Raw genomic sequence first — 9,642 nt, forward strand, 5'->3', positions numbered from 1 at the left:
GGGGGGGGGGGGGCTATGGACACTTGCTGCTTAGTGCATACTAGCTAGTACCTACTAAGGGCATGTTTAAATCCTATTTCACTGAAACTTGAACAGTGTTTTCAAGAAACATCTCCAAACTGTGGGGCATCATGTTCTTAAAGTGATGCAGTTGCACTTGTATGCTGCAGTTTCATGTTTCTCAAGTCCCTTCATGTGTTTCTTCTTACTATGTCTGTTCACTGTTACATTCTTGGTGAATGATGATTTGATCCCAAGTATATGCTTTCATTACTAAATTGTTGATAATATTTTCCTCTCATATTTCCCCATCCTCCCCGTTTACAGAAAACACTGTATTTTAACTGCGATCCAATTTTTATTTTATTTTCAGGTGCAACAACTAAGCCAAGGAGCCAACTCAGTTTCTGTTGATGATACAAAAGATAATGTGGACAGTGATACAATGGAGATAATTGAGAAGATGAGAAAGATGCTAACAAATGTTTTCATTAATAATGGTAAATTGAGAAAGCAGGTAAACTCAGTCCTGAGGTGTGCTCTTGAAACGAAAATGTCTTTTCAAAGTGTTACCAAAGGCCCCCAAGGTGAAGGTGAAAATGTACAACACGATGAATTAGATGAATAAGAAACTGCAGATGTTGTATAATTTTCTCGTATAATAGAGTATAGTGCCGTTTACCGAATTACTATGTGGGGAGGATGGATCTTGATGGTTTTGACTTTTGATGTGAGTGAGCATCATTTAGGTATACAGGTCAGACAGAGAAGTCTCTCAAACCTTAATCTTTGAAGAGAGTTGAGAAATATACTGATATGTCCATATTACAGACAGCAGTTTTAACACTTCAGATTCTAACATTGTAATTTTGATTTTTGTCTTTGTTATTGGTTCCTATTTAGTATTTACTGTTTAGATCTTAGTGAGAGGAGAATAGTTTTTTTTTTTCGCAACAAATAATCACGTAAAAACTGGTAAAAAGTGATGAGAAGTAATTGTATACAAATAATATAAAACGACTCTTTACTCTTGAACTTTTAGGCAGAAAGTTAAAAGGAGTTTTGAAGTTAAAAGAAATTTCAATGACAAGTTGACAACCAATTTGACTAATATAGTAATATTACAATGGCAAGATTTATTATTATTCACTGGTTATAAACTACAATATACGCATTAATTATTAAGTTAACGCTGCTTCTAATTATATAACAATTTTAACGCTTCAAAAAAGAGTAAGAGGAAGCACAATGTAAGTTATTAAGTTAACGCTGCTTCTAATTATATAACAATTTTATTTTTGGCACTCATTAGATTCTTATCATCATGACTTTTTATTACAAAGTATATTTTATATTGTATAATATATGAGATAAAATCAAGATTTTTTAATTTTTTTGGTTCTCTTTCTATACATACACAATATAGAATGCATTACAATTTTAATTAATCAATGAATATATCCATATTAATCAATGAATATGCAATCACCTTATGGTCTTTTGGCAGCTCTCCCAAATGGGAGGTCATGAGTTTAAGTCTTAGTGGAAGTGATATTGACTCTGAATATAAATACTATATTGATACACATAGCCAGTAGTACTAAAAAAAAATTCCTTTCCAACAAAATTATCAAACAATAACTAATTAATTTAATTTAACTTTTTAACCAATTGTAGCATGACTTCTGCATCAAATATCAACTAAATCCGAAGGCCTTTGGTAATTTAGAAATTTACGTAAAACTGAAAATTTCTAAACGTTTACCACAAAGTAGAATTTATACAAATTAGATATAAAGAGTGGGATTTAGATGCAGCATATTTGTAATATATAAAATCTTTTCATAGATTGATAAAACAAAAAAAAAAAAAATCCTAATTAACAGGGAGGACCTTCTTGACAATGTCATCACTGAGAGCAGAAATCTGGGAGTCGAGAGCCTTAATGGTCTCCACCTTCTGCGTCTCCAGTTTAGCCAGCGCCTCCGCGAGCTCCGCCTCCACTTTCTTACGCCCCTCCGCCAGTTTCTGCTCCACCTCCTCCTGCGTCTCCTTCTTCATCTTGTTAAGCGCGGCGGATATCTCCGCACGCGCCGCCTTCATCACCGCCGCGCCTTGCTCCTCCAGCTGCTTCACCTCCGCCGACGTGTCCTTCACGCTGTTCAGCTTCTCCCTGATGGCCGCGTCCCTCTCGTCCATGAACTTCCCCAGCGGGCTGAAGTAGATCTTGTCCAGCGCGAACATCAGGAACAGGATCTCCGCCATGATTATCGGCAGCGTCAGGTTGAAATCGAACAGCGACGCCTTCTCGATCTCCTCCGCCATCGACGGCGGCGCCGCCGCGAGGGCGGTGCCGAGGATCACCGATAGGGATTTCAAACTTGAGGGGAGGGTGAGGGAGCGGAATTGGTTGCGTTTTGGGAGTTCGGAGAGGGTTAATTTGGGAAGGGAGGCTGAAATTTTAAGCCTTGGGGCAGGGAGAGCGGTGGGCATTAGGGCTTTTGAGGAGGCCATGATCATGTTAGCCATGGCTGCTCTTCTTCTTCTTCTACTTTGGTTAGAGCTGAGTGTAGAAGTGGAAATGAGTGAATAATTCTTTTTTCTTTTTCTTTATTTTTTTGTGTTTTATATTTTGTGAGAATTTTGATTGGTGAGGAGAGGAGCTTAAAGATGAAAATCTAACAAAGTCTTATCTCTTTCTATTCCACACAAATTGATGAGGCCGATATCACATGGAGACATGGAGTTTAGAATTCCTTTCAGGTCACGTGTTTCTGCACGTGACCACCAATTTTTTCTTTAATGAGAAAAATGGTATTTTTGGCCATTCAGATATAAGTGTTGTAAAAATCTCGCATATGTGTCAATTAATCACGCCTAAGTGTTAGGCGTCAGTCAACCACCTAACGTATCACTATAATCGGAGGTTTAGGCGGCTAGCCAATTAGGCCGCCTAAGCACGGCTTAGGCGCTGATTGACTAGGCCTCTTAGGCACCGACTAAGCCGCTTAATTAGCTGATTAGTTATTTTTTTAAATGGTTATTTAACCCAAAATGACATGATTTTTTAGCGAAATAATTCTAAATTGTTCAGATGTTTTTAGTTTGATATTTAATATTTTAGTATTAATTATTAAAGTATTAAATAGTTTAGTCTTGAAATATTTTAAAATTTTTAAACAAATTTTTAAAAAATAAAAATAAAAAAAAAATAAATTCTGGGCTTAATCACTTGCCAGGCATGCTAGGTGCTAGCCGTTAGGCGCATGCGGCGCACGTAGCGATTTTTTCAACCATGTCCATGGTACAAATTTACTGTCTGAATTATATGTGTGATATTTTTAACTTCAAAGTTATGTGCAAAGTGATAATTTTAGTCTTTCGGAAACTATTTTTGCCACCAAAATATCAATAATAAAGTGTCATTGATTAAAAATAATCACACATATAACTCAAGGATTAAGTGTGTAGTATAAGTATAACTAGAAAACCAAAAATGTAATTTATCCAATTTTTATTTTTCCTTCAAACAATATTTTTGTTACTTTCAATAGCAAGTTTCATATTATTGGAGGAGAAGTTGGCAATAATGGAGATTTACGATTAAAGTGGTTTCTTTTCACAACAAACACTGCATCCCATGGGAAAGGTTTGTGAGCTTAATACACATGAAAAAAAAGTGAGGATAACGCGAATCAAATTGGTCAACTTATTGATTTGGTAACTACAAAACTATATTACTCCTTCTCCCTCTGTCCCATTTTATGGGTCCAATTTATTATTCATTGATCAAATCAAATTTTTTTTTTTGTATTTTTTATTTATTTTTAAATTTAATTTTTTTATGTTTAATAATATTTTTAATGTAATTTCTAAATATATAAATTTTGTATATTAATACTAAATCTAATATTATGAAAAATTGAATAAAAAATAACTTCAGTCAAACCTTGTTAACTGAACCAGACACATAAAATAGAACAGAAGGAGTATATAGAAACAATAACCTATTTGTGCAGGTGTAATCAACAATGCTGAAAAAATCCACTCTGATCAACTTTTTTTTTTTTTTTTTTTTTTGAAAATTCCACTCTTATCAACTTAGTAACTCATACTGCAATTTTTTCAAATGAAAAGGGATTAAAGATGAATTTGATTATTATAAGATACAAACTACAGTAAATCAAGATACAAGATGAATAGCCTTTGGTACTCTGCCTAACATTCTAACAAGATCATAGCTTTCCTATTTAACTCATAAAAGTTGAAACCCTGTGGCTGCTAGCAAAATGTGGTGAAGAATATACTAAGAAGAAAATGCCCATCATCAACATCAACTCTATATTGCTACAATCAACATAGGCGCAGAACCCTGCGGTTGCTAGTAACATGAGCCGAAGCGATGAATAACAATAGAAAAAGGTTCATCATCAGCTCTATCTTGCTACAATCAACATAAATGCAGCAATAAATCCATCCATTTTTCGACAAAATCCTTTGTTGTGTGCTTCTGATATCGAACCAGAAAACAAACCCAAATTTGCTGGTTCATCTGATTGAGACGTTACAACTTCGAGTATCAAAATTATATTCAACTATCTTCCGAGAGCCATTTCTATATTGGCTCAGCAGCCGGATATTTCTAGAATTGTCTACGAAGATTCTCGACATACTACCTTTCCGTTGCAATTTGCGGTGGTGCGTGAACCACTTCCTGAGAATGTGGAGCAACTTGTGCTTGCGATTACTCCGGGGACTACCATTTAGAGAATCCTTTTCTTCATCCTCAACATCATCATAAATATCCACTCTATGGTACTCTAGTTTCCCCAGGTAATGGTTGTCATGTTCTAACCATTTTGCATGCTTATCTTGAAAGCCACTAGAACTGCATAACATAAAAATATGCTTCATTCCATCATGTATAAATTGGAGGAGATTTTTGCTATAAAATGCAAGGAAAATGAAGAACTTACAAACAGGGTTCATAGAGATCGGGATCAGGGTCGTCCTCTCTTTCTGTTCGCTTTCCCAAGTAAGAAATTGAGACATGTCGCACAAATTCAAGCTGAAAAGAGTAAGGGATATATGATTCTCAGAAATTTCACTAACACATTGATAAAGAACAGAATGGGAGATAACCATTCATCTAAATAAAAGCTCAAAAATGTGGATTGACAAAGCACCTGATCACCATCCCTGATCCCGTAAAGTCCAATAGGATCAGACTCAGAAAGTAGCTTCTCATAATCATGGCTCAAGCAAAAATGTCCCCACACGTGTGGCCTGCAAGATCAAAACTTTAGTCATAACAGGAGTTGGAAGTTAGAAAGATCAGTATTGATCAAGATACCGAGACATAGATGCAGAGTTTTTAAAAAGTTTTCAACTAGCAATAGACGTGCCTCGGTTAGAACCTCACTAGCTGCGTCATTGCCCCAAGCGCCTCGATTAGAAATAGATGCAAAGTTTTTTTATGTTAAACCACGAGGTATCCTAAGTAGGCCTAACTATAGGAGGCGCCTTTAAGCCCGTACAATATCCAAACTAATCCCCGTTCGAACCAGGCTAGCCCAATTAAGGGGCAAAGTGTTGGTCATATTGGTTTTTCATACGAGAGGGAGTTTTGAGTTTGACCCTTGGTATTCTTTAACCACATTGGGCTCTAACCAATTTCAATGTCGAGTTATTATTGTACCCTATTCGGAAGAACAATGCGTGTTGCTATTCACAAGAAGAGAATCAAGAATCAATCACCTCTTCTAAGTTGAAACAATGCCCACTAATTGAATCTAGTAATACTCAGCCAACACCAAATCAAATTCATAAAATTTCACCAAAAGGGGAATGATCTTGAGCCAATAATCCAAAAATCTGGCATTCATCATTCATGTAATAGCAATAATAATAATAATAATAATAATAATAATACATACCATGAGACCTTGTAGGGTAAATGACTAAACGCCGCCTCCACTGCCTTCTTCAGCTCCACCACCTGCCCATTCCTGGGCACTTCAATCTCTATCATCAAAATTAAAAAAAAAAAAAAAAAAAAAACCCCCCACATTAATCTCCACAAACACAACGAACCCACAAATCAAAACATTGTAGAAAGCTCAAATTACCGAAGGAAGATCCATCCAATTTGAGAACGGTGAGCTTGAGTGGCCTCTGGGGTATCTTGCTGTATGAAAAACTCCTCCTCAGATGGCCGTCACGGCGCAAGAATTCGACCGGACAGGACAATGACCCGTTCCGCTGGAATCTGATCATGGGTGTGCTATTACAGCTTTCATCGTACGCCTGCATGTTCACCATTTCATAACAAATACAACAATGACGTTTGTATTTGAAAAATGAAAAGATCTTTTGTTTTTTTTTTTTCTTTAATTAATGAATGCAAGGATTAGGGTTAGGTTAGGAATTGGTTTATGTCTGTGGGCGAGAGTTTAGAGAGAGAAATGACGAGGAAGATGTGAGTGGAGAGAGAGAGTTTAGAGAGAGAAATGAAGAGGAAGATGTGAGTGGAGAGGGGGAGATAGAGAGAGAGAATGGAACGATTTCCTTCTTCTCCGCTTCTCTTTCTCCCCAATTTCTCTGTTCTTGAGTGGAAGGGTGACATGACAGTTATTTCAGTTCGAACACTGTTATCTCACGCGCCAAACATTATAATATGTTTGATTATGCCCATAAGCCCATTGCCCCCAATATTTATATCGTGGACCACGGTGCACAATGCAATGTGCACCCCGTACCAAATGAGTTTTGTGTACTCTAGGTAATCGTTCTGTGTATTTCAAGAAATCATTCTGTGTATTCTAGACAACCGTTCTGTGTATTCATGTTAGTAACACATGTTGTGATGTGTTTGTGCATTAGAATGTTTAGGAGGATGAGTTCTGTGTATTTTGTATCAATATCTGTGTATTTATGTTATTAACACATGTTGTGATGTGTTTGTGCATTCGAATGTTAGGAGGATGAGTTCTGTGTATTTTGTGTATTCTGGGCAAACGTTCTGTGTATTCTAGACAAACGTTCTGTGTATTCTAAATAATGATTTTGTGTATTATCGATAATGAATTCCATGGAGTTATACGCGTCCACGTCCACTAACATCGAAACGATGTCGTTTCGGACAACTGTGGACCCTGGTCCACGGTATAACGATTGAAATTTGGTCAAGTTTCCAAAATGGATTTTTTTTTTTTTAAATTAGCAAACTCTAAAGTCTAAGCTATTTACCCAATAAATTATGCCGACCATTGATCGAGACAAGACTCGAACATTCAGATTCCTTATGAAAAGTAACAGAAATATTATCAAACCATAAAGTATTTAACCAAAATGGATTATTAAATGCTTTGTAGTGTCAAATTCTTTGCTTATATTCAACCTTCTCAATTTAATTTCATTGTTGTTATTCTTTTATGAATATGTTTAATGAATTTTTATCACATTGTATTAAAGATAAAGTAGGGGATAAGTGAGCAAATCCCTAACGATAATGTTTTTCGTTTCAAATTATGTTGTTTAGTAGAGATGTTACAATTTTTCATATTCATTTATTTTTATGTGTTAATCAGTCAATTCACGAGCTAATAAGATATATGATAATAGATGTACTCAATATAGTGATAACAAATCTATAAATATATAAAGGAAGCAGGATTTCAGCCAATCAGATGCCAGTATTTTCCCGCCCATGCATTACGGCGTCGTTTTTTGGTTATTAATTTTTTTTTATTTTCCAGCTTATGCATTATGGCTTAGTTTTTTTAGTTATTAATTTTTTTTTCGAATTCAAAAAGATGTAACTCCCGCCACTTTGGATGTTATTTTAGGCTTCTGAAATACTCCGTATAGGGTAATGGCCTATGGCCTATTCTGTAGTGGTCAAAGTTTATTGAGGTGGCGTGTGATTTTGGTATATGTGGTATGGGATGCTGACAAATGACACTGTTGGAGTAATATTTAATGTATTATTACATACCTCATTCTACCCTATAAATACATTCATATGTCTTCACAATTTTTAAACACCAAAGCTAGAATAACAGTTTATAACAAACAGAGCTACTGAAATTTTCTGTCAGCAGATTGAGCTCAAACATGAAAAAATAGTTGGTGTGTTCTTGCTGTTCCCACCATGGCTGGCCAATTTATACTTGGTCTTCAACAGCAGAATCAGACTGCGTTGTGTGCGTACCTATGTAGTCACTGAAACCAAGCCACAAAGAATTGTTAGAAGTCAAGAGTGAGTTTTTCATGATCAGCAAGTTAGTTATTGTGGATTTCATCATGTGATCATTTCTTACGTTTTATTCATTATAGCTTAACATATTGTCTTCTGATTGGGTTTACTTCAGGTGTAAAGAGATATATTGTCTTAGTGTAAAGAGATTTATTTATTATAATATATTGTATTTTTCTCCTTTTTTATTGGTATTAGACTATATTCAAATGCATTTCCCCAGAATCAATGCATGGGGAACAAAATTAATTCTAAAAACCTATTGCTCCAGTCTGATTGGGTTTACTTCAGGTGATACTGTTTCAGGAGATGGTGTGGCAGATTCTGGGGTATGTTTTTTTTTTATTTTTTATGTTATGGTAGCTTAAAATCTGTGATTTTACCTAAGTATGTTGTAAATTTCTACAGGAATTCTTTGTTAGTGATGGTGAAGACTGTTTAGGCTGAGGATCATTCTCAAGGTTCTGATTTTGAAAAGGTTACTGGATTGGATGATTTTGATGAGGATTTAGGAGACGGTTCTGCTGTTCTGCCTCTATAGAGGTGTCTATTGAAGGAGTTTGTTTCCACTGGAGGTTCTAAGAAAGTTAAGGATGTTGTTGTCAAGGAGAAGTAGTTTGCTTGTAGTTCTGAAAGGGGATTTAGTAGTGGTAAGTACTATCTTTTTGCTGGTTCTGATAATTTATTTTGGGTTTTTTGGGATGATCAATATCAGGAATTGTGGTTAGTTATTGGTGTTGTGTTATTCAGTACAATGTAGGCTTTTGGGTGTTTTGCTGTTTTGCTTATGTATGTGCATTGTACTGTGTATGGTCTTTTTAAATGAAGATATTTAGTTATGTTATTATGATTATTTCTCATTCAATTAATAGTACTCTATAACTACATTATGTACCTATAGATCACATGTATATACATAACTTCACAAATACACAGTTTGAAGGGAAAAGAAAATGATATATCCTCATGATTTCAAGTAATTAATATGAGTTAAGTAAAGATTTTAAGATTCAAAAAAGAAAGATATTTGCAGCCAAGTTAGAATATGACATTATTGTTCTATATATGGCATTGAAATAGACAATCTAAGAAATGCAGAATGTAAAGTAAGACAAGGCAAATGGAGAACATCATTTCAAGTGGAAAATTGTGTGAAACAATTAAGGTAAGATGAAAGTAAAACATGCTGTTTATGTGGTCAGTTTTCCTGATGCAAAAGGAAAAAAGAAAAAAGAAAAAAAAAAAAGCCTGTTTTATCATTTGCTTCTATTAAAATCAACTTGTGTTTANTTAGTGGTCAAAGTTTATTGAGGTGGCGTGTGATTTTGGTATATGTGGTATGGGATGCTGACAAATGACACTGTTGGAGTAATATTTAATGTATT

At 35.2% G+C, this 9,642-nt stretch overlaps 3 protein-coding genes, 1 long non-coding RNA gene and 1 other non-coding gene across 8 annotated transcripts in view; 2 read left to right on the forward strand and 3 right to left on the reverse strand.

Annotated features, from left to right (window-relative positions):
* LOC116006685 (PX domain-containing protein EREL2-like) overlaps window positions 1–909 on the forward strand; it is a 9,675-nt gene extending 8,766 nt beyond the window's left edge. For all 3 annotated transcript variants that reach the window (XM_031247156.1, XM_031247157.1, XM_031247158.1), the window contains one exon: window positions 374–909. In XM_031247156.1, coding sequence (XP_031103016.1) covers window positions 374–628 — 255 coding nt within the window. In that variant the 3' untranslated portion in view covers window positions 629–909. The remainder of the gene's footprint in view (window positions 1–373) is intronic.
* A 788-nt stretch (window positions 910–1,697) lies between these two features.
* Window positions 1,698–2,641, reverse strand: LOC116007677 (ATP synthase subunit b', chloroplastic). The gene has a single exon (XM_031248414.1). It carries the CDS (start codon window positions 2,527–2,529, stop codon window positions 1,876–1,878), a length of 654 nt encoding a protein of 217 aa, XP_031104274.1. The 5' UTR covers window positions 2,530–2,641; the 3' UTR covers window positions 1,698–1,875.
* A 1,489-nt stretch (window positions 2,642–4,130) lies between these two features.
* On the reverse strand, window positions 4,131–6,619 carry LOC116007183. Of its 2 annotated transcripts, XM_031247790.1 has the most exons (6): window positions 6,129–6,619; window positions 5,937–6,024; window positions 5,187–5,286; window positions 4,977–5,068; window positions 4,677–4,888; window positions 4,131–4,552 (listed from the first exon to the last, which is right to left on the reverse strand). In XM_031247790.1, the coding sequence occupies exons 1-6, from the start codon at window positions 6,319–6,321 to the stop codon at window positions 4,437–4,439; spliced, it is 801 nt and encodes a 266-aa protein (XP_031103650.1). In that variant the 5' UTR covers window positions 6,322–6,619; the 3' UTR covers window positions 4,131–4,436. The 2 variants fall into 2 exon arrangements, with proteins under 2 accessions (XP_031103650.1, XP_031103649.1); XM_031247789.1 differs by having other exon boundaries at window positions 4,432–4,888; window positions 6,129–6,617.
* LOC116007731 lies at window positions 5,310–5,452 on the reverse strand. The gene has a single exon (XR_004095334.1). It is a non-coding gene; the product is annotated as a U4 spliceosomal RNA (small nuclear RNA).
* A 1,336-nt stretch (window positions 6,620–7,955) lies between the features above and the next one.
* On the forward strand, window positions 7,956–9,102 carry LOC116007423. Its single transcript, XR_004095250.1, has 3 exons — window positions 7,956–8,260; window positions 8,549–8,586; window positions 8,666–9,102. It is a non-coding gene; the product is annotated as an uncharacterized LOC116007423 (long non-coding RNA).
* The last annotated feature ends 540 nt before the right edge of the window (window positions 9,103–9,642 follow it).

This window comes from Ipomoea triloba, chromosome 15 (genome assembly GCF_003576645.1).
Source record: "Ipomoea triloba cultivar NCNSP0323 chromosome 15, ASM357664v1".
Taxonomy (NCBI): domain Eukaryota; kingdom Viridiplantae; phylum Streptophyta; class Magnoliopsida; order Solanales; family Convolvulaceae; genus Ipomoea; species Ipomoea triloba.

Coding starts and splice junctions, on each gene's coding strand:
- LOC116007677 (XM_031248414.1), bottom strand. CDS start 2,529: ATGGCTAACATGATCATGGCCTCCTCAAAAGCCCTAATGCCCACCGCT.
- LOC116007183 (XM_031247789.1), bottom strand. CDS start 6,321: ATGGTGAACATGCAGGCGTACGATGAAAGCTGTAATAGCACACCCATG. Junction 6,025..6,128: donor ATTGGATGGATCTTCCTTCG/GTAATTTGAGCT, acceptor TTTTGATGATAG/AGATTGAAGTGCCCAGGAAT. Junction 4,889..4,976: donor GATCTCTATGAACCCTGTTT/GTAAGTTCTTCA, acceptor TATGTTATGCAG/TTCTAGTGGCTTTCAAGATA.